Source organism: Emydura macquarii, unplaced genomic scaffold, assembly GCF_026122565.2.
Source record: "Emydura macquarii macquarii isolate MOO-44397 ecotype Brisbane River unplaced genomic scaffold, CSIRO-AGI_Emac_v2 contig_3671, whole genome shotgun sequence".
Lineage (NCBI taxonomy): Eukaryota > Metazoa > Chordata > Testudines > Chelidae > Emydura > Emydura macquarii.
In genome coordinates, this window is record NW_027133808.1 from 7,839,540 (window position 1) to 7,864,103 (window position 24,564).

A 24,564-nucleotide genomic window follows, 5' to 3' on the forward strand; every position below is an offset into this window, starting at 1 on the left:
AAGTTCTCCTAAACAGGAATTTTTATTCCCTTCCTCCAGTGTTCAAGCTGTGATGGGAAAAGGGACGAGCACATACCCTCTGAAGGGCAGTGGTGGAAGCAATCAACAAAGTTTTTGGTCCACAACTGCTTATCTGTAGACCTTTTTTTGTTGGGAAAGAGATAACACCTCTTTTGGTGAACTAGTATATCCCATTTGGTAATGCTTCTCCCCTGACTGTGGGGGGGATTTACAGTCTTAAATATTTTTCTAGTCACAAAGCAAACATATAAACATCATCTTATAACATGGGATACAGATATTATAGGATTAATACATGCGGCATCCTACAAGCATTCCATAAAGTATAAACACTAAACACATTCTTATAACTCCAAATATCTATTTTAACTGTACTAACACACAGGTAAGCAAGACTGGTTTTCAGCTATGCATTTGTCATTGTTCAGTGAGACCTGGGATACTGGCATGAGCTGGCACCTGGTCTGCCAGCATCACTGAGGCCTATCAAAGATGTGAAGTCAGTCCAGGGCATGATGATAATACAAAAAGATTTTACACCTGGCTCCAAGCTTGTGACCAGATTCCCCCCCAAAAAATATTTTATTCCCACAGTACATTTTAAATAGTATAAAACAAATGCTATTCTTTTGACCAAGGAAGAAATTCCATTATATATTAAAGTCTTCACGTGTAAAAACAGGGGACTTTAAAGTTTGATAAAACTGTCAAACGAAACTGAGTGTGTAAGTGTATCAGCAGCATCAGCCATGAAATATGATTTTCTGAATCCAAAAGCACACATTCAATAAAATTCATAAACATGTATGCCTTTTATTTTGATGGGTGATCACAAGTCTTTATCTTTTTTCTAAAATATCCAGATGTTAAGTGTAAAAAACCTAGAGTAAAATTTACAAAAGCACTTAGGTTCCTAAGTCACTTGTGTCATTGCAAGTCAAAGGGACTTACACGCCTAAGTACCTTTGGAAAATAAGACATAGGCTGTTAAATCATGTAGGTACTTTAACATTTTTTAACCCTAACCTTTAATCCTGCATTATCTTTAGATTTTTAAATGCTCAAGGATCAGGATATTCAAAGTCCTTGCTGCTGTGAAAACTACAGCTTGATCCCATTTCATATTCTGCATATTGTTAAAGACCTTGAAATTAAGACCATATACTTTAACATAAAAAGTTATGTTGTGCAAGGAAGTTCAATTTACAGTTGCTTGTGGAATAGTTTTGGTTTGTTTTTAGTTTCCTGCCTTTTGTGCAATCCAAATAATTTTAGTTTATAAAAACTCAACCCTCACTGAAGCACAGTGAACAGTATAACAATTTAAAATACAGAAAGAGACAGCATGCATGCTGAAGGGGCTGATCTTACCTCCTTCCTTCTGTCGGAGGAGGTCATTCTTTTTGAGACTTACTTGACACCATTATATTTCTGGATAAATTGTTTGCATCTATTTTTGAATAGCTACAGTACTAGGGAAAATTAGGCTACTATTAGGCTACTAGGGAAAGATTAAGTACTAGGGAAAGAAGCTGGGATACTGACATGTTGTCAAGGGGTAAACAGATATTTTCTCATTTTATACCTGAGGAAATTATAAGCACTCTACAGCTCATCTAAGATTAGGTCTACAATAGAAACCTTTGCCAGTATAATAATGTTTATTGGGGCATGATTTTTTTTTTTTAACATTTATGACAGCAAAAGCCGTAGTGTAGAGACTTCATACCAGCATGTATTTCATATATATATCAGCATATATTTCTGTTCAGGGAACTGGTATAAGCTAGTATACTGGCAAAAAGCACATTTCTGCTGGCAGAAGCCGCATTTACACTAGGAGGATTTGGTAGTATGCTGGTATAGCTATACCAGCAAGCCTTTTTCAGAGTAGACTAGTCCCATGAGTGTAGCTCCTCCCCTCCATACACACAGTATAGATCCTGTTAAACTTAAAGATGAGATTACTCTGTTACCTTGAAGAGCAAAGAAGGTAAAAGCACAGATAAATATGTAGTATCAACCCTGTGACTATTACAGAGTACGGTAGAAAAGCAAACCTTCTCTTGTTCTGTTTTCTTCTTTCTTTTCTTTTTAGCAAGCATAACAAAAATGCCATCAAAGCCGCTTACCAGGATGACAGAAATGTAGGACAAGAAGGGACCCTGACAGGTCATCAAGTCCAGCCCCCTGTGTGCCAGAGATGAGCTGTAATTGGAATGCGTTATCGCTAAATTGTTGCTTGATAACTTCTACTTGAAACTCTTAATTCTTATTTGTATTGTTTTGTGTCAGGGAGGAGACAGAGTGGGTGAACTTGGCCATTGGGCAGTTTATTATCCTATCTCTAATTTCATCTTCCACTTACCCGTTTTCCTGGATTCTGAAACTCAGATACTTGAAACTTTGTATTTTCATAATTGTCTGCCCATCTAGTTTCAAGGACAATTCTCCAGTGTTCATTCAAGGGCTGGTGGGTCGGCTGTGGCAGCCCCTTCCCCCCCACCCACCACGTGAGCCCAGCAGGGCACCCTGGCCAGAGCGCGGCAGCTGGTCCCCCCTCCCAGTCCTGCCCCTTCCCCCTGCCCCTCTCCCACAACATTGGCCCAGAGGGGCGCCCTGGCCAGAGCACGGCAGCCACAGCGCTCCCCGCTCCTGGCCCCGCCACATGGACGCAGTGGCGCCCTGGCCGGAGCACGGCGGCCGCTCCCCCGGGACCCAGTCCTTCACTGAAAGAAATACTAGGCGCCAGAATTAAATTCCTAGGCACCATGGCGACCTGTCACCTGGGAGTTGTTGAGCCCTGTCTTAGGGTATGTCTACACTTCAGCGTAAGTCCATGCTTGATCCCGGGCTCAAGCCTAACCCCCTGTGATGTTCCTCCATCAGGGTTTGGTAGGGAAGTGTGACCTAGTGGGTCAAGGCCACAACCTGTGACCGGCAGGGGGTTGTGGGGAGGGGAGCACAGGCCCTCCCACTCCACCAGGCTCCGACCCAGTTCCCTTTGGGTTTACCAGTGGTCTGGCAACCGAGGCTGTGTAAGGCTGTTCTCCCTTAGCCACTTCCTCTCATCACACTCCCCTCCCCCTCCCCGGTCAGCTTAGTCCAGGGCTTTCCCCTATCAAATAAATAAGAGGGGATTACCACTGTCCAGGGTCCACAGATGGGGAAGAGGGTCCTTCCCTTCTCTGATTATTTCTGAGGTGGGTCCTCCCGGCCCTCAGGGACCTTTTAGGGCATCTGTGCCAGAAACTCTAGGCTTCCCGGGGCGCTGCTGGAGCTGTGGGCTGCAGTTCTGCTCTCTTCCAGCTCTGCTGCTCAAATGAGTTGTTTCTCTCTCCTTCAATTCCTCCACCAGATGGTGTATTTGCTGCAGGTGTGGTGGGGCGAGGCTCGTTGAGCCCAAAATAATCTCTTTAACCCCTTGTTGCCCAGTGTGAGGTTTGTATACTCATCACACACCCCTTGCGTCTACACTGAAATTGCGCTATCCCAGGGCTCGGAGCCAGGGTCCCAGGACCCTGCCAGTCTGGATGGTCTGAGCTTGAGTCAAACTGGGACCTAGGTCCGAGCCCGCTTGCTTTGCAGTGTAGAGGCAGCCCTGCTTGACTCAGGTCTTGGGAGTCAACCAGAAGTATCCTCCAATTCCATGGGAGGACTTCCTTAGTCCTCTCTATCCCAACCATCTGCAATCCACTCTATTGAAAAGGGAAGCCACCCATCTTTTGCAAATGGAAGCAGCTCAGGTCAGTGTAAACCCATTCTCTTCTGATCATTCATCTGTAAACACACTGTCAGAGAGCATCCTGGGTTTGCAATGGAGTGAACTGATCAAGCCTTTTGCACAGTGAGCTGCTTCCTAGTAAGGGATAGGGTGGGCAGTAAAGTTTTCCCATAGTGCACCACAGTCCTAGGGCTAGAGAGGATACATTTACAGGGAGAAGGGGAACTAGGGACTCAGGGATATGGTTACTTTGACTCAGATCTGCAGCGTGGATGCCAGAGCCCTAGATTCACTCCTGGTTTAGAAAAGTCTTAACCTAGGGTTAAAACACAATGTAAACACCCAAGACTAGAGTTCTCTAACACAGGTTAGTGGACTCAAATCCCACTAACCCTGGGCTTACATTGCAGCATAGACATGAGTCAGAAGCTTTTACTAATATCTAACCTAAATCTCTCTTGCTTAAGATTAAGCCCATTTTACTTCTTGTCTGTCCTTCAGTGAACATGGAAAAAAAGAATTGATCACCATCCTCTTTATAACAGCCCTTAACATTTTTGAAGATTGTTATCATATCCCGCCGCCGCCACCCAGTCTTCTTTTCTCTAAACATGCCCAACTTTTTTTTTTTTTTTTTTTTTTTTGGGGGGGGGGGGGGGGGCCACGACGACGGGACGGGTAACCTTTCTTTACAGGTTTTCAAAATCTTATATCATTTTTGTTTCTTTCCTCTGGACTCTCTCCAATTTGTCCACATTTTTCCTAAAGTGTGGCATTCAGAGTTGGACACAATACTCCAGCTGAGGCCCCACCAGTGCCAAAAGTGGAACTGGACAATTATCTCCCATCTTACATACAGTGCTCCCACTAATACATGCCAGAATATTAGCCTTTTTTGCAACTGCATCACATTGCTGGCACATATTTAATTTGTGATCTATTATAACCTGCATATCCTTTTCAGCCATATTACCACTTTGCCACTTATTTCCCATTTTGTAGTTATTCGTTTGATTTTTCCTTCTTAAGTGTAATACTTTGCACTTGTCTTTACTGAATTTCATCTTGTTGATTTCAAACCAATTCCTATTTGTCATGGTAAATTTGAAAAAAAATTGAATGAAGAGATCAATATGTAGAAGCTGCCATTGAATGTTTAAATACAACTGGAATATGTTGCATGACTTCAAACAGAATAATAGTTTACAGATTTTAAATTATTAAATAGTTCATTAAATATACACTCCAGCTACTGTAAAATACCATGGTATGTAACATGCATGTGTTAAGAATACTTGAAGGTTTGGAATTAGATTTTTCTGATAAATCAATAAATATTTAGAAAATTATATACTGAAATTATTCCTTGGCTCCTGAGTCTTTAAATAACTTTAGAAGCCTGTTAAAGAATAAACCACGTTGCCATAACTAATTTATTTTTAAGCAGAAGTTTGTGACTTATGTCTATGACTTATAGAGAAAATCAGACAGTCAGTGTGTGAAAGTTCAAAAGATTTCAAAATGTAAGAGGGGGAAAATTAATATGCCACATCTAGCAAAGTCCACACAATGCCAGAAAATATTTTTTTCATTAGGCTTTAAGGATTCAGTACTTCCCTCATTCCCACCATCAAATTTCAAGTTGTTAAGAAATATATTATAAATAGTGCTGATAGTACTACCTGTTATTAGGGTTTTCAGATACTTCCCAGACAAGACTCTGCTTTCAGTTGCTTATAACTTTTCCAAAATTTAACCAGTTAGACTGAAATTTTCCATGCTGGGTGTCTGCTCTGACATTTTGGAAAATTCCAGCTAAAAACATCCAGCCATTTCCAAGAACAAGGCTAGGGAAAGACACATTTTGTCCATGTTAGATTCTGGTGGCCTTTTTTGAAATGCTTCACATTCTAAGCAGAGACTTTAAATTTGGCAAGGGGGGTGGCCTTTGTGTCAAGGATGCACTTTCTGCAGTTCAAAGGAAAATTCACCCAAAACTGGCCAAATTACGAACCTTCACTGAATGTGTGCGAACTGCAATTTTTCAGAGATGTGTAAGAGCTTAACAGCTAAAATCTTTTGGAAGAGCCTATTCTAACTCAAGCTTCTCACAGCACCTAGTGCTGAGCCATACATGCATGTAGCATCCCCACAGAGCTGCTAAGCAGGCTCTAATATCTCAAAGGGAGCTTCCCTGTAATAGCTGCTCCCGGCAAAGCATCGGAACTGAGAGGAGGGTGCCTGTCTCTCCTATCTTCTCAATGATCCTACAACTGGCACTGAGCCCATGTGTACAGCCCTGCATGGATACAAAATTTGTATCCGCATTCAGTCCACAAAAATGGTCATAAAGCAGATATCCACAGATTTGCAAGGCTCTACCTATGTGGAGGAGAAAGCCATCTGACTCAAATGCAGAGGGAACAAGAGCCAGACCAGGGTGGGGGGATAAGGAGAGACAGGATTACATTGTGACAATGAGTCTGGTAAGACTGGATCTGGGTGGGGATTGTGACTGGCAGTTGGAGAGGGAAGACTGGGAAAAGGAGCCACTGGAAAGGCACAGCAAGGCAGGAAGACAGATCTCACAAGGAACTGGAGTTCAGGAAGAGAACTGGAAATGGCAGTTCAAGGAGGCTGGGATTAGGTGTGAGTAGAGAGAAAGACCAGGATTTGTGGGGAGATTGGGACTTGGATGGTGAGGATAAGGAGACTGGGCTGAAAAGCCTGAAGAGTGGGACTAAGTAGATGAGATGAATGCAACAGGGACAAGAATCAAGGGGTAAACGAGACAGGACAAGGACAAGTTGGAGGGGAAGGGGGCAGGAAGGATCAAGCTTGGGAGAAAACAGATAAAAGAGTCTGTGCTCATGTGATGGAGTGTATAGATAGGGTGACCATATTCTCCCAAAGGGAAAATGGGACACCATGTGGGGCTGGCCCAAGCCACCCGCCCCTGCCACCCGGTCATCAGTTCACAAGAACAAATGGGACAAATGTCCAGTTTTGCCAAAAAATTGGGACGGCTGGGACAGAGCTTAGAAAAGGGACTGTCCCAGCCAAAACGAGATGTATGGTCACCCTGTGCATAGACCCCACACTGACAGCCAGGAAAAATTTAACAGACTGGCCAATTACTCCTCTAACTGCGACTGTCGGGTCAATTAGCAATAGCAAAAGACACTGTGGCTCAGGTTTTGTCTACACAACAGACACTAAGCATCCTGACTATGGTGCTCCAACTGTGCTGCTATAGTGCCATAGTGCAGAGACTTGCTGCAGCAATGGAAGGACTTTTTGTGTCACTGTGGTCAATCCACCCCTTCGAGAGGGGATATTCTTCCATCGACCTACGGTATCTATACCAGGGTTTAAGTCGGCTTAACGACGTCTCTCGGGATGTGAGTTTTTCACATCCCTCAGTAACGTAGCTGGGTTGACCTAAGTTTTAGGTGCAGACCACACCTCTGACAGAGAAGGGCCATTGCCAGAGAAGCTGAGTGTGTCCTGGAGGAAGATCCTCAGTACCTGGCTAGGAAAAAGCCATACAAGGGGACAGAACTCCAGAAGGGGAATAGTGGAGTCCACAGCCCAGTGAAAGGAACAGACAAACAGAAAAAAGGCAGGAGCAGCCAGGGAAGTGGCAAGGGATTGTATGGAGCAGACCGTAGCTGCCTAACATGGTAGGGCCTAGGACTACCCTCCCACCCCCCAGCAATAGGGCAAGCCTCACAGCTAAAAGAGGCAGAGACTGATTTGATAGCAGCCTTCAACTATCTGAAGGGGGGTTCCAGAGAGGCTGGAGCGGGGATGTTCTCAGTGGTAGAAGATGACAGAACTTGGAGCAATGATCTCAAGTTGCAGTGGGGGAGGTCTAGGTTAGACATTAGGAAAAACTTTTTCACTAGGAGGGTGGTGAAGCACTGGAATGGGTGGGAGGTGGTGGAATCTCCATCCTTAGAGGTCTTTAAGATGAGGCTTGACAAAGTCCTGGCTGGGAGGATTTAGTTAGGGTTGGTCCTGCTTTGAGCAGGGGATTGGACTAGATGACCTCCTGAGGTGCCTTCCAACCCTAATCCTCTCTGATTTTATGATGAGTCCCAGATGGTGGTTGAAGGCCATTAGAATTCAGGTTACCCCAGAAATGGGGACTGAACATGAAGGATCTGGCCATGTAAGCTGCAGATGGCTACAGCACCAGATGACAGACAGCAAGGGACATTGGAGCAGAACCACCTCTGCAATGTCACATCCTAGCACAAGAAGGTGCTCTGGCAGTGAGTTTGCCCCATGACAGCTCAGTACAGCACACTCCCCTGCCAAAGCCTGGAATGGAACGCAAGATCTCCGAGTCTTGTTTTCTTCTGCTGACAGCAAATATCTCTGAAACCCACTGGCAAAGTATGCGTTTCATTCCTCTCTAAGGCAGATCCACAAAGACGAGGACAACCTACTAATGCTATTAGTTACTCTATTAGCTCAAGTGGCAAATACCTGTGTGATGAATCTAAAGATTCCAGTCATGCTAATGAACAACTGGGGGGCGGGGTGGTGTCAATATGCTGGCACATGATGGAATCTACTTTTTAAGGTTTTTTTTTTTAAGAAATTACATACCAAAAAACCCCTAGGTTAAAACAGAATATTCAGGTTGAAAAGTTGAGCAGTCAAAAGTTAGGAAATGTCAGAATTAAGGTTGCCCATGCAACCTTAATTCACCGCCCTTGTGCATATGCATTATGATATAGTCTTTTTTTTTTCCCCCTACAGGACCCCTGCCTCATTCAGTACACAGGATGAGCCTGCTTTGTAGCTGAATCAGGGTTGTGTAGTAAAGGAAGCGGTTGACTGGAGGATCCCTGTCTCATATCTTGCAGAAATCAGAAGGTGAGTAGTGAATGAGGCAGGAGACTGCAGGAAGAGAACAGAAGGTCTTGCAGTTAGTTAAGCAGGCTGAATGCTGCTTTGGAGAATTAGATTTTATCCCTGCCTCTACCACAGAGTTCCTGGGTGATGCTAGGCAAGTAACTTAACTCAAATTCTTCAGAGGTGGTCATTAATTGCATAATCCTCATTTCCAAGGTGCCGAACTAGAGACCCTGAGGCCAAATATGCAGAAGTGTGCTGAGCACTCCCCATTGCAACTGAAATCAGTGGGAGCTATGCTTGATTATGCTTTTATTTATATAAAGAGCTGTAGAATGCTGAGCACGTTGCCAAATTACATCCTAGGCATCTCAAATTGGGCACCCAAAATCAGTACATACTTTTGACCTTAATCTCTGTACTTCAGCTTCCCATCTTTAAAATGGGGATACCACCAGCCTCTCAGTTCATAGGGGTTTTTTGTAGAGGTACATTAATGTTTGTGAAGCACGTGGATACTACAAAGGTGAGTGCCACAGAAAAGCTCTTGAGGAAATTCATACTTCAGTCATAAAAGGGTTTGAATGGTGTGCAGTAAATAGGCCTAGGGCACCTTATGCACTGAACAAGGCAAGAGTGCACTGCATGAAGAAAAAATAGCATGTGATCAAGTTACTAAAGACTGTACCATAATGCATGTGCACAAGGTGGCTAAATTAAGGTGGCATGGGTAACCTTAATTCTCCCATTTCTTAATTTTTGTGTGCTTCACTGTGCAACCTTAACGTTCTTTAAATTATACATGAAAAACTACTTTAAATGTATTGCATGTAATTATATTTGGAGTAATAAGAAGCTATGACTTGTTGAGGTAACATCCAAGGAAAACTACTGATGTGATCGATGTTAACTTGAATGGCTCAGATGATGAGGCTATTTTTAGTTTTATACTTCCTGAATATGAATATTTGTCTCTACTTATTCTAGAAGGGGGAAAGATGTTTCAACAGATGTACAATTTGGTTATCAACAGGAAAAGTTATCCATTTGTGTCAGCATTGCTATTATTGATAAAACAGGAGTGCATACAGAAGAAACAGACTCAAAGTACAGAGAATCTAATTTGGAATCCTCTAAATAACTAAAGAGAAATTAGGAAAGAGCCACACTGTGCTAGATTATCGTACTTCATACAAACAGCAGTAATACGAACCCAAATTCCTCTTGATAATCAAACTGCATTTCTGGCTTGACATAACATTACATATTAGCACAATATTTTTTTTCCTAATGGCCTTTTTAGCAGCAGTCTTCCCCTATGATGTTTAAGCAATCTGTAAACTGTGTATGAATAAAAGGAAAAGAAGTTAATTACTCTCTCTATTTTAGCCTGCTTCATCTTGGGCTCAGAGCTCTCCCATTTTCAGAAAACAAACCATCATAACTCATCCACAAAAAGTTCATGATATCCAATTCCAAATAATTCTCTCGCCAACCAACAAGCCAAAGAATAGAAGAAATAGTGATACATTGCAGCCATCCAGTAACTAATGCCTTGGCACTGTGGTACCAAAGCATCTCTCTACCTATAGCCCCACATCCCACCCAAAAGTTACTTACGTTTCTCTGACTGCAAAAGCAGAAGTGGGAAGGTAAGAAACTCTGGCATCAGTAACAAAACATACAAGCAAACTTCAGCATAAGGAAGTTTAAGTATCTAGACCTTGGTCATGAACGAGGCAAGCAGAGCCTATTCATTTGCCACAGCAGCCTCTGAACTCACACCTCCAGAACTTCACCAGTTTGCAAATTGCTTGGTCAACTCAGATCACCTCCACTGTACTTCATAACCCATCATTTTTTGTGGAGAGAAACGATCAAGCTGCTTCACTGGGAAGATTACATGCATCCAGAGAACACCAGGAACTGCACACTGAACACAGGCCCTGTAACACAATAGCCTCCCCTCTCTCAGATTTTGACCCATTTATTCAACAGGAAGCAATGCAGGAAATCTAAGCCACCACCTGTGATTCCGATCCATGCCCTTCCTGCCTGGTGAGAGATATCTAAGAGCATCTGGGGCTCCTATTAACAGAAATAGTCAATACCTCTTTTGAAGAGGAAAAAGAAAAATTTACCACCCACCCTAAAGCCAACAATAGTTCATCCAGTACTCAACAATAACAGACCTCATTAACAGCTTTCCAGTATTTAGCCTCCCCCTTCTAAGCAACCTGAGAAAAGTCTACTACTCAACATAGTTACTGCCAGCACCCTGGATCTCACTCAGTCAGGTCAGCACACAAAAGAGAGAGACTGTGCATGTCAGCACAACCAACATGCACTCAAGGATTATCATCTCCTGGCCATAGACAGGACCATACATTCATTCTAACATTGCTGGATCTTTCTGTGACAACAGCTACTGTTTATTAAATACTGCCATCCTGCCCTAGAGATGCAGCAGGAACACAACAGGGTAGCTCATTCCCTCTCAGACTATACCCAGACTAAATCTTAGCCTTACTCATCTGTAAGTCATGACTGTTGTGGGAAGGTTATTTAAGCACATCAGGATCCCTTTACCTACCAAAACTGCCACCTACGGTCAAGTATAGTCAAAACAGCACACCAAAATGATTAACTAACTCTGATCTGAAAACCAGCAAGACATTTTTGCCTAGAGCCGGATGAAATCTTTTAGCCAGAATTATTCAGCCAAAAAAATAAATAAATAAATAAAAATGCAGATTCAGAGACACCAGAATGTTTTGCAGATTTGTACTGATTTTGCCAAATTGTCTGGGAGAAAAATAAAATTCCACACGTCAAAGAGAAACATTTTGTTCTTTTGTTCAAAACAACTTTTCATTTCAAAATTTTCTTTCAATTTTATGAAGAACTTTAAATGCTTAAAACTGAAACAAAAATCATTTTAGGTCAAATGAAGTTTTATGTATTTATTTATTACTTTTTGGAATTGCCAGTGAACTGAAAAATCCATTATTCATATAGCTCAATTTATCTCCCCTGATAAGCAATGTTGAAGGAGAGCCAAAGAGGGAGCCTACTCTAGGAGGTCACTGGTGCCCAGATGCATCTGGCACTGAATAGCTACTGTTTTCTCCATTGCCTTACCAAAAAAATAATCCACCATTTGACATTCAATGGGAATTAACAAGCATCCCAACGCAGAGATGATTTCTTGAAAAGCGGTGGACCTCTGCATGTTAAGAAGTGTAGGGAATCATTAAAAACAAACACAAAACAAAAAACCACTAACGCAATTGGTAACACTTAGTAATGCACAGCATCTTAGGCATACCATCTGTTTAAAGCAAATGCAATGTTTCATTAACATTTTGCTATATTTGTGATGAGTATTTATCAAAAGATGCCATAATTCTAGAACCCCATTTAAAAAACATAAAAATGCTTCTCAGTCTCCTTTAGAAAATCACGACACTGAAGAAAAATAGGGATTTGAGTTTTGGTTAATTTATAAAGCCTATTAAATGTTACATGCAGACTAAGAGAAAACAATCTAATTAAAAGATTCGCTCAATTTTAAGATAGGTTTTATACACCCATAGACTGTTATCTGAAGGCTTTTAGAGATAAGACAAGACATATTAGTGTCCATTGCTTTCTTAAGTATACTTCCTTAGCTTTGGTCAAAATCAAAGCAGAAAAGCATACTTCATAAAATTAATATGACTGATCTCTCAAACAACATCAACCCTTATTTTTGCCATTTGAATAGGTTCAGAATATCTTTCCATAGCTGATGATTTACAGCATTCCATTAAAATGTCAAAGAATTTCCATTTCATTTTGCAGGATATTTTAAAGCTAATAACTGATACTCACACCTTTGAATTTGATCCGAGGAAATTCATTTCACCGTCTCACATTGCTGATGATATCAAATACATCCTGATTTTAAATCCTCTGCTATCCATGACAGATTTGCTGCCAACCTATGCAGCTCTTTAGGATCAAGAAGGATCCTGTAAAGCTCAGGCAGCCCATATCTACTCAGGCTCTGCTTCCAAAACAGCTACGTTTGGAATGTGGAAACATACCTTTCTCAGAACTTTGCACAAGGACAGTTAATCATTAGATACATAGATCTTTAAAGACCGAACAGATTTTGAGGGTAAGTATATATTACCCACAAATTATACATACACACACATACATGTTTATGCATATACATAAACATGTCTGTAAGATTGCCCAGGTTGTCTACAGAACTGTCATTCAGAAAGAAGAAGATTAGAAATATTTCAGGTAGAGTGCTAACAGTCAGAAGAGAGGATTTTTCCTCTGTATCAAAACAGACTATCCCCGCCATAGTTACAGCACATACATCATGCGAGCATTGCTAAGCAACACCTCTCTTGCTTCAGGAACGGATTTGGGAGAGGGAAGTTGATGCAGAAGCCATTGAAAAAGGGAGATGCTACATAAAGGTGGTTGTGGAAATCTCTCACAAACAGACCAAATTTCCCCCCCCCACACAATGAAAGGTGCAGAAAATGTTAGAGAGAGACAAAAGCAGTGCAAAGAAAAAAAAGAGTGGGAGGGAGAAGGAGGAAGAGAGATCAAGGACAGTATGACAAGCAAGGGTGGGGAGGGGAAAATAGGCTAGCTGTATTCCAGAACTTCAGAGACTAGAACAATGTATGTATGTGAAATCTAAGGTGAAGAATCAAGAACACACACCACACTTCTATTTTAGACATACCTTAGATTAAAGATTTGAGCAAGGAATGCAACACAAATCAGAAATATTTCATACTGTAATTATTCAATGGAACCAATGAAATCAAACATTGAATTTTAATTGGCCTTATATTCTAATTTCATCTAGGTTAAACTTTTCAGGACAGTAAATGTGTCTTGTTTGTGGTCTGATTCTGAAAACACTTACAAAGGTGTCTCTACCCACACAAGTAGTCCCATTAAAGTCTTCTTATTAGATCTTTTCCCTCCTATTTTCTCATACTATAAAAATGTTCATAGTGAAAAATGTATAAAAACTCAATCATACACCAATAGCTCTAAACCATGGCAAAATGCCCATTCAGATGCAGCCTCTACGTGGCAATAAACCGTGCACCAACAGCCTACTAATGCATATCTTGTTTATTCCTGCTGTATATGTAACTGTAGAGATAATCTGTGTGTGTACTGTCTAGACACAGGTGCCAAGTTTTGGGCCATTCTACACCTGGCATTTTATATAATTGATTTAATCAGGTAATTTGTAAATATGCAAATAACTTGGTTATACCTAGAAACCTATGCTTACTACACCCTACCCCAAGTAGTGGCGGGAAGGTAGGGACAATACGGCAGCTGTAGCTGGGAAAGATGTGTCAGTGCCTAAGGGTCTCTGGAAGTGATGGGTAAATGGGTGGGCTCTGGAGGATGACTGGGATGACAATGTACTGGGATGCACCATGAGAAGCAGGTGCCTCCCTCAATAAGTGCCACAGCAGACTTAGGTGAGAAGATGAAACTGCCTACACCTGCTCACAGCTCAGCCAGATGCATGCAACTCAAAAGATATAGGCAAGTGAGACACATGAATTTGGCAGCCCAGTGACACAAGCAAGATGTGAGAAAGTCAGCAGCCCAGATCTTTGCATTGTCTTTTAGAGCCTGACCTCTCTAGGATCTTCTTATGAGCCTCCCTCTAGTTCTGCCTACCTACAGGCAGCTCCTTCTGGAAGCCATGAGACATACAGGGCATCATTTCCTATTGCATGATTATACCTAAATAAGGTACCTAGCCAGGGATCATGCTGTGCAGCTGTTTCCTGACTGACACACACAACGACTAACCCTTAATTGTACTTACATTAGGTGAAAAGAGGATTTATCTACTTCTATTCTGTGCAGAGTACTTGCACTAAGAGGCTCATTAAATATAAATGTGTCAAGATCCTCCCTCCCCCATTTTAGGTGGTGCAGCTAAATTATGCAGCACTGTTGATTGATTTGAAGTCATTTGATGAGCTGCACTGCTCTATGTCCTGCTCCCATCTTCCGGGAGCAGGGGAGAGAATAAGGAATAGTCATCAGTGGCTTTTAAGTCACAGGAGAGCAGAGCTCCATTCCTAGGGAATTTAGAATTTGTGTAGCTGGGGAAGACACCTCACACAGCATTTAAGCATCTTTTGCCTTTCATGCCACTGCAAGTCACAGACCCCCTCTTGTGAGGCTCCTAAAATGGCAGGCTAGAAGGTGTCAAGAAAAAGGCTTTTTTGAGATGTATGGAGGCATGAACAGATAGACGCAGCCAGCTTCTAAGATAAGTTATATGCCCATTTGCAGGACCTTACAGTCACATTATAAATGTGACACTATTTTGTGTATCTGTTGGATTTTAAAACAATTTTTAATATAGTATATATTATGCTTACAAAAAGATGGAAAAAATGCCTTTATAGTATGCAAACATTGTGAGTCCACAGGAAGGTAACCAGCAAGGAGTAACTTTTCCCTCTTATATAGCACTGTGCTAATACTGTTACCCATTTTAGCCCAAGTCAACATTCAGAGCCTTCTGGATTATCTTAATTCAGAAATATTTATGATAGTCAGATATTCCTTTGTTATAATCATGTTTATTTACAAAGAATGTCCACAAAGTCCTGTTTCTCTGAACACAGCGGAAACAAAACAACAGAAAGAAGTTTCTTGGCTCACAATTCCAACCTCTTTCAAGCTAGAATTCTGCATAAAAAAAACCTACATTGGCTCTCTCTTACGGCCACATTACCAGGGCTTTCCTTGACATCTTGGCTTTTCAGCTGCCTTCTGTTCGCTTCTCATTTACAGACACATACAGCTGAATTAAACAATAACCAGTCCCTGTGTTTGCTTTCACTCCCCAAGAAATACCCCTAAAACCATGTGTTTGATCTCCTAATCCATCCTGGCCTGTGATTGGGGCTGAGGCTTCTGTTGTTTCAGCATATAACTGCTCCCTCATTTAGCCAGAATGGAAGGCTGTTATAACACCCACCAGCTTCAGTGAAGTTTGTGACTGCCCAAAGAACAAACGAAGATATACTTGCTGGGAATCACCCAATCTCTACGAGAGCAACCACCTTCCAGTTCTAGTCATAGTAGAAGAATCAACAGACTTTGTACGGTATTGAATCAGGACAGTAAACATTACAAAGTAACCAAATTTATTATCTCAAAGCTTAGTATTTCCAAACAGCTGAGACTTTACAGTGGTTAAATTTCTCATTAGTTGAGGGGCAAGCCCCCCTTGGATTGCAAGGATGTCTAGCAAATGCTTGAAACCAGCTCCAAGTCCAAACCAGTATGACATGAAAAATTAAAGTTCAGTCTTCTTTGATTTCTTTAGGGCTCGGAGTGTAAAATATATGGGAAAGAATATCTAAGAGCCCATAATCTTGCCTAAATTTTAGGCATGGCCTAATCAGTGTCACATGCAAGAGGCCTGTCAAGCCTCTAAAAGGGAAGCAAAAAGCTCAGAAGTAGGTAGAGTTCTGCAGGTCCTTATGTGAATGGAGTTTTACTCTTAACAGGGTTTTAAACTAATGTCTGCCTTCAAGTGTGTCCCTCCTCACAAACTACAGGTTGTAACAGTAACGAAAGGAATAAAAAAATAAAACTCGGGATACAACTGCCAGGCTGAGTGAACTCGGTCTCTGGGCAGTAGTTTGAGGATCAAAGATGCTGGTGTGCATGTCATTCTGCTCTCTCCCCAAATGGAATTGAAATGAAATGACAAGGGGTTCAAATTCACAGGCAGAGGGAAGGAAACTTGTCCATTTCAATACCCCACTAATTCACAGGAATACAATTTACAGGGAGAGCTGAGTGATGCGAACTTAGAGACATCTGTGATCCTCAGGTATCTGGCACCCTGAGATGTTTGTTTGCCCAGTTTAGAATTCACAGTAACACACTGCAAGCCTCAGTTTGAAGACGCTGGATATATTTTTCCTTCAGTATCAGAGGAAGTTCTAAAGGAAAATAAATCTTCATTTGTAAGCATATTCAATTTGACATTTCAAGCGAACTATAACTTTGGTCCAGTATACCTTAACTGTGCTCCCTTTGGTTCACCTGTATAGGTCAGTGTGTGTTTATGCTACCTTCATGGGATTTTAAAAAAAAAATATTCAGGAGTATTTTTAAAAAGCATTTGTAATATCTTATAGACAAAATGGGTGTTAACCACGGTGGATTGATTTAAATCAGCAAGCAGGAAACCTTAATTTAAATAATTTTAATTTTGGTTTGCATTTGTACTTTTTTAGTTCCTTACCTAAAGAAAGGTTCATTCTCACTGGTTGGTATCACAATTACAACATATTTTGCAACTAAATATTGTCTTTGCACTAAATTAAATACTTTTCGCTAACTAGGAGGATATAGTAAATCTATAGATATTTATGTTATGCTGGGTAGATGGGGGGGAGATCATGTGTTATATTGTTTGACATTAATATGTCAAAATCATAACGATTCATGTAAGATATGCCATGTCAGGTAATGTTAGAAAGGATGTAATGTGCTAAGTAAGTTGATGACACTTATGTTCATGTGTTATATCTGTAATGGAAGTTATGGACATATTTGACGTACCTGTGTTTCAAACTATGCTGTATAAGACACACCCTGGACAGAGAGGCGGCAGGACAATAGCCCGCTTAATGGCCCATCAAAATCTTTACAGAAGCAAAGGGCCCGGGAAGAAACTAAAGGCATACTTGAAGAGTTACCTTGATTGGCCCATGTGACTCTGGACTCCATTTTAGTTCTTGTAACATTCCACAAGGCCGCATGGCCAAGGACAGAGGATATATAAGAGCAAACCACAGAAACCATTTAGCCTTCTATCCTGAGCTTCAGCTACCTACCTACCTCTGGATCAAGTCATCTGCAACTGAAGCTGTGTAACAAAGGACTGAGGCCCATCCAGGTGTTGGATGTATACCAGAGGGGACTATACAAGCCTGCAACTCCACATTTCTTCTAGAAACCTGATGTATGTGGACTGTCAATCATTTGTATGTATCTGATTTGCTTTGACCCTTTTAACATTTCTCTCATGTTTGTTTCTTTCCTTTTACAATAAACCTTTAGTTTTAGATACTAAAGGATTGGCTGGCAGCGTGGTATTTTAGGTAAGATCAAACTCATGTTGAACTGGTGCTGTGGCTGACCCCTTGGGGTCAGAGGGAACCTTTTTAGTAAAGAGCATAGAGTTTAAGTAACCGGTTTCTTTATTGGACCTAGTGCTGATTTGGGAGCCAGGAACCGGAATGCAGTAAAGGAGGCTGTGGGCATTTGTGGACTGTCTTCTTGATATCCAGTGTGGGGAAAGCAAAAGCAGTTTGTGGCTGGTTGGGAAGCCGAGCTTCAGTGTCACCCACCAGCGCTGGGAGAATCTGCTCTGCTTTTGCAGCCTGCCCTGACCGTTGGCATTCTCAGGTGGCTACCCTGGGCACAGACGGGTCACAATTTAAATAACTCAACATACATTATTCAGATTTTTAATATGTTAGAAAATTGTGAATAATGCAGGTCTTATTTACTAAATAATTCTTTACTTATGATTTGTGTCAAGATGCATTTGAACGGAAATTGGAACTCAATTAAAAGTGTTCAAACAAATTTTAAGTCTGTTAAAATCAAGCTACCTTAAATGTGCTGGATACATAAGAAACACGTTTATCAAAATATATTTTGCATTTAAAACTGATTTATTAAACAAAGGAATTATTAACTGTAGTTAGGTAACTGCTGGATTGTTTCTGGTTACCATGAGACAGATTTTCAAAGTTATTCAGGTGTCTCGAGATGGGTGCTTTTGAAAATCTTACTAGACACCTAAGGAGGTTTGGTGCTCATCTGCCAAAATAACTTTGAAAAACTGGTCCCAGTCCTTTAAATTTCTCGAATTAGTAGATCTCATCCTCTACTATGTGATTTTTATTCATAGATTGGGGAAAAATAAGTTTTCCTGCTTTCTCAACTCCCACTTAGTTTCTCAATTTTGAATGTACTAGTCCAATGAAGAAAATATTCTCTTTGCATCTGCTAACTAAATTGAAACCAAAAGTATTTAAGGCAAAAACTTTTCTACACTACAGAAAATGAAAGTACTTCCATTTGGGAAAAAAATGTAAACACCAGCATTCACTCCATTGTAAAGCCTGAACATAATATATTAATGCAGTACATGACATTGTGACATTCATAAAACTTGAGTTGATCTCAAAAGTTAATGTTTCCTCCCTGATTCTGTATGGTTAAAAAAAAGCAGCACCATTTAACTTTAGAAGGGCTCATTGATCCAGCATATTATTTTAATTAAAATGCTATGACTAGGTTATAGTAAGTTTAGGCTTTAACACAGGTTATTTCAAATTTAATTTTAAACAGGTTTAAATAGGTGTTGAATCCTTCAGAAAGAAGTGATTTTCCTTGTTCCTGGCCACAAAAGTTAAAGTACTTAAGTTCTGTAGTTACACATTTAAAACTGCTTTTCCCTCCCCAACTAATCTTAAATATTTTATATATAATATGAACATGCAGTTTGAAAGCAGGGAAAGGGTCTTTCCTACTGGTAGAGCCTTTCAGAGACACATTGCTAAAGAGAGCCTTTCCACTCCCAGAGCGGACAAGTCTCCTTGTAGTTAAATTATTAATCCAGTAATTCAAAGCATAAAGGTATAAACTGGAGTAATCCTTTAAAAAAAAAAAAAAAAAAAGTGTGGAAGTAATTTTTACAAAAACTTTGCAGAGAATATTTTCATCCAGAAAAGTAAAATTTCTTCAGAAAACTAGGAAAGCTTGTATATCAAGGCAATGTATGCAATTTTATAAAGGTTTTCAATTTATTTATAAGATGGTCAAAAGGTGAACATGACCATGGTAGTAACTAAAAGTGTTAACTGACTGGCTAGAATGGTATTCTAAAGAGGTGTGAGTGAGAGTTTTGCAAAATGTATTTGAGCCCTAGTTTTCTGTAGCAACTAGACAGTAGAATAAATTGTTCATACCCAAATATTTGAAAATATCTATGCTACAAATGTACACTATGTGCCTACTATTTGAGCCTTGCAATAATTTACTGAGCTCTACCAGCTGTAACAGTCAGGGGAATAAAATTTGGTGTTCATTTTGCTCAAGAATGGTAATACAATTCTGAAGAGCCACTGAGTGTACATCTACACAGCAAAAAAACAAAACAAAACAAACAAACAAAAACCAATCACTGAAGTGAGTCTCAGAGCCTAGGTCAGCTGACTAAGTCTTGCACTACAGGGCTAAAAACAGCAGTGTAGTCTTGGGACTCAGGCTGGAGAGTCTGGGTTCCAAAATTCAGCAAAGGGGGAGGGCCTCAGAGCCCAGGCTCCAGATCCAGCAGGAACATCTACACTGCTATTTTTAAGCCTTGCACTGCAACCCAGAGGCCAAATGATTTGAGCTCTGAGACTCACTGCCTTGGGTTTTGTTTTGTTTTGTTTGTTTTTCTGCTGCGTAGACATACATCAATATAGTAAACTGTTGCTGCAAGGTACTACAACAAAGAAACTATATATTGCACCAAGGCAGAGACTTGCCAGCCCCATTTCCCATCTCCCCAACCAGACTGCGTCAACAGCTCTGGGCACTAGGAACAGCAGCATTCTACTTACCCTACATGTGGCAATCTGATCCGCAGGAGCCTTCCAGGGAAAGTCTATGAATGGTCCCAACTCCCCTGGAAGATCTCCGGTCACACCAGCATCAGGAGCACACCGCAACTATCTTCTTCTCTTCTTCAGTGCTTAGCTGAACAGTTGGCCGTAGCGATCGTTCAACATTTGGTTCATTCCTGTACAGCCACAAGGGCTTGACAGGCTGAAAGTCCAACATCGGAACAGACTTGACGAACCCATGTAATAAAGGGTCTCCCTCTGGGCCACCTCCACCCCTCAGTTAGTGAAATTTTATCCTCGATGTAAAGCCACCCAGAGAACGGTGTTCGCCAAAAATCTTGTGGCATTCTCGCAACATGTCCAAAAATGGCCCCAGTAGTCTGTAGACCAGAGCAGCCATAAACATCTGCATTACAAATGAAGTAATTCCAATTTATGCCCAATATAAGACACTGGCATTTTGTGAGGAAAGCCTCCAGCTTTGCCCAGTCTGAGCAGCAGAACATCCATGTTTTGCAACGGTACAACAGTACGGAGAGGATACAGCTTGAATAGATCCTGAACTTGGCTCTCATGCCAAGATGATGTTGATTCTGTATTTGTTGTAAACAACCCATAGCAGATTCTCCACTGGATTGGCATCGTAGTATCTCCGTGTGAGAGTTAGAGGAACTGTTGCATAGAGAATCCAAATAGCAAAAGCTGAAGTCTGCTTTGACAGTTTCATTGTTCAAAGAGATTGGAGTTGCGGATGAACCTGATCCTAGATTTTGCAGCTTTGTCTTGACATAGAGGCCAACCTTAGCTGACTCCTCTTCCATTTGCTAGAGTGCCTCGTGAAACCTGTCGGAGCTCAGTACTAGAAGAACAATGTCATCAGCAGAGTCAAGGTCACAAAGCAAGAGACTGCCGATCTTAAAGCCTATGGACCTGACAGAATGCTGCATTATGAAATCCACTGCCCGACAAAAGAGTGCAGGTACCAAGACACTGCCCTGCCTGACATCAAATACTGATTTAAAAGGTGCTGACATCGGATTCCCCAGTACATGGGAAGTGGTTCCATTATGCAGCTTGCTAATCAAAATCCAGCAGATTGGTTGGGACACCTACGCCCTTTAGGGCCTTCCATACCGCGACTCGGTCAACTGACTCAAACGTGGCTTTAAGATCGACATACACTATGTAGGGGCTTTCTGAACTCACAGTGTATCTCGACAACAAGCAGAGGGCCATAGTGGCATCTAACGTGGACCTGTTCCTCGTAAAGCCTGACTGTTGGGGCAATGCTTCTGACGAGGCAGGGGCTCCAAACGCACCAGCATGGAAAACACAGTGATCGGCCTGTAGCTCTTATATTTATTTAGCAGGCCCTTGCCCTTATAAAATGAGATCACAATACCATTCTTCCAGGTAGTTGGCAAGGTTCCAGTTCTTCACACCAGGTGAAAGATGGCCAGAAGTGATTCCATCGCAGGGTCAATAGCACATTTTAGCAGCACCGGTGGGATGCTAGCAGCACCAGTTGTGTGTCCATTTTTCAGTTTGCATATGGCATGCGTCACTTCATCTAACATTGGTGCATCAGTACAAGTGTCTGGGTCCAAAACCACTGTGGCTGCCAAATCGTCCAGCTGTGAACAATCAGCAGCAAGAGGGTGGTTCAGGGCGCTGTGATAAATGTTCCACCCAACATGAGAGGATGTCATCCAATTTACATGGATGGCCTTACCTGTCATTCAGGATGTTGTTCATAGTGACTACTTCTTGACTGCTGAGGTTGCAGATCACGCAGAATGCTGGTTTTAAGTCTTCCCTGGCTAAGCCGAGTTCAACATCATCTGCCACTTGCTTATAATATATCTCGCGATTGCAGAGTGCCAGGGTGTTGAACATCCTCTTCAGCTAATTATAAGTATGCTTATCACTGCTCTGGCAGGCTGTGGCCTTCAATTTAATTGGCTGGAAGGCCTCCTTTGATAGCTGTGGTCGACGTGCTGGGTGCCTATAGGCGATCACCTGCTCTTCAGATTGGTGGAGGACGGAGATGAACAGAGACCAGGCGACCTTGACATCATCTGGCTGGTCGGCTAGAGCTGAGACTCTATTGCTGACGTTGATACAAAGCCTGTTGGCTAAACCTGGCACGCGGAGAAGTGTGTCGATGTCAAACTTCATCATCGCAGAGTGCTTATTTGCTCATTAGAGCATCAGTGCCATGCAGGCAACCACTGGGTGATCTGTGTTTACAGCACATTCTGCACTATGATATACTCTGCAGGAGGTGAAAAAATGCCTGTGACGTGATGGTTTGGTCCAACTCCTTCTGAGTGATGACATCCAGTTTATGCATCACCACTTGAACCATGACTCAAGAATGGAAAGATTCTGAGAGGCTCAAAATGTGAGCAAGCGGCAAGAGTTATCGCTGGGTATATCTGAACCATAATGGCAAATGCCTGTGCAAGCCCAATTCGCAAGGAGCCAGTAACTGCATTTATATCGCCCAGGATCACGACATTATGTGGCGGGATGGTGTGCACTACAGATTCCAATTGATTGTAGAAATGATCTTGGACTAAATCAACAGATTCTTCTCTCGGCACATAGACTACTACGACAATGAGGTGACTGCGCCAATATTTTAAGACATGCAATAAGTAGTCAAGAAGACATGGACATGCAGGTTATCAAGGAGGAATTGGCCTTTCTTCGTAGTAATAATACTACCCCATGTAAGTGGTTGGGACAGCTGGAATCCATTTTTCCAGCATGTGGAGTCACAGCACAACTCAGATTTGGCCCCACCTGATCCTCTGCCATGACAGGGGGTCAGGCAGACCAAACCTGACCAGCACTGCAACCCAATGCTCTAGGTTGCAACATCACTCAATGAAGCTTGGTTCGCTTGCCCTCTCCCATCATGATGAAGAGTTGGGTGGATAAAACCTGACCAGCACCATGTCCTGGTATTCCAGGTCACAACACCCAGATCGGGGAACTGGGCATAGCCTCGCAGGACACAGGAGCCGTCTCTGCACAGTGAGTTACAGACACAGTAAACAGTAACAGACAAATAGGGAAAATCATGCTATCCACTACTTTCTTTTTTTGCACCATGAGAAACCTACCGCCTTATAATACATTGGTTTCTGTCCTACGTAAAGATAATAGGTTCTCATTAATTTCTAAACTGTCCTTTCTGTTAAAGTAACAGAATACACTGCCTTGTAAATATCTGTGAAAAGTAGTCCAGTGAGGTTTCCCTTAATGCAAAGGAAATGACAGGAGGAGTCAAGGGCACCAACAACTCTTTATTGGAAAATAGGAGACATCTGGTAGAATAATTCTTCTGTATCATCAAAAAAGTGTTTGGTAATATCCTAAACAAGGCTTTCTACAAGGAATATAATATATCATTTGAAACTGGAATTCTGTGATGTGCACAGAAGGATTTTTTTTAAAACCAGATGGTACTCCAGAAAATGGTAAAAGAAAAAAGCTTCAACAAATCCAAAAAGACTACTATACAATATTGAATTTGTTATCTTATATTCTTCTAAATTATATAAAGGACAAAACACACTGTTTGAGCCCTGATGCTCAAACACAAGTTTTATAATTAAATTCCATTTTTTAATATTTATCTAGACATCAAAACCCCTAATATCCTTCCTAGATTTTCAGCCATTCATCATTCCTTAGGTGTGAGAAAGCTGAAGGATCAAAATGTTGATATTATATCCTTTCCTGTGTTTAAATTTGTTAAAGATAAATAAACTGACAGCCAACTGTGTGTTTCTAACAGAAACTTTCAGCTATACAATTACTAAAACTCAACAAAAAGTAAACAAATTGAAAACTCCTTCCATTAAATTAATCTTTTCAATAAAAAGAGTTAAAAGTAGGTACTATAGATAAATACTGTAGAAACCTGCCATAGACAGCAATCACATTAGAAAGAAAATGTATGATGGTTTCCAAATCAACATACATACTTCAAGAAAGTAGATGGCAGAACAAGGAGCAATAATCTCAAGTTGCAGTGGGGGAGGTCTAGGTTGGATATTAGGAAAACGTTTTTCACTAGGAGGATGGTGAAGCACTGGAATGTGTTACCTAGGGAGGTGGTGGAATCTCCATCTTTAGAGGTTTTTAAGCTGCGGCTTGACAAAGCCCTGGCTGGGATGATTTAGCTGAAGTTAGTCCGATTTTGAGCAGGGAATTGGACTAGATGACCTCCTG

The 24,564-nt window shown here is 41.4% G+C and overlaps 1 protein-coding gene across 6 annotated transcripts in view; it reads right to left on the minus strand.

Annotated features, from left to right (window-relative positions):
* FARP1 (FERM, ARH/RhoGEF and pleckstrin domain protein 1) overlaps positions 1–24,564 on the minus strand; it is a 343,144-nt gene that overhangs the window by 304,348 nt on the left and 14,232 nt on the right. For 4 of the 6 annotated variants that reach the window (XM_067536882.1, XM_067536880.1, XM_067536884.1 and 1 more), the window contains exon 1: positions 12,485–12,545. The exons of 1 other annotated variant lie outside the window; for it this stretch is intronic. In XM_067536882.1, the coding sequence (XP_067392983.1) occupies positions 12,485–12,513 (29 nt within the window). In that variant the 5' untranslated portion in view covers positions 12,514–12,545. Of the gene's footprint in view, positions 1–3,165; positions 3,281–12,484; positions 12,546–24,564 lie in introns of those variants that run through there. One more of the 6 variants, XM_067536883.1, reaches the window with a different exon arrangement.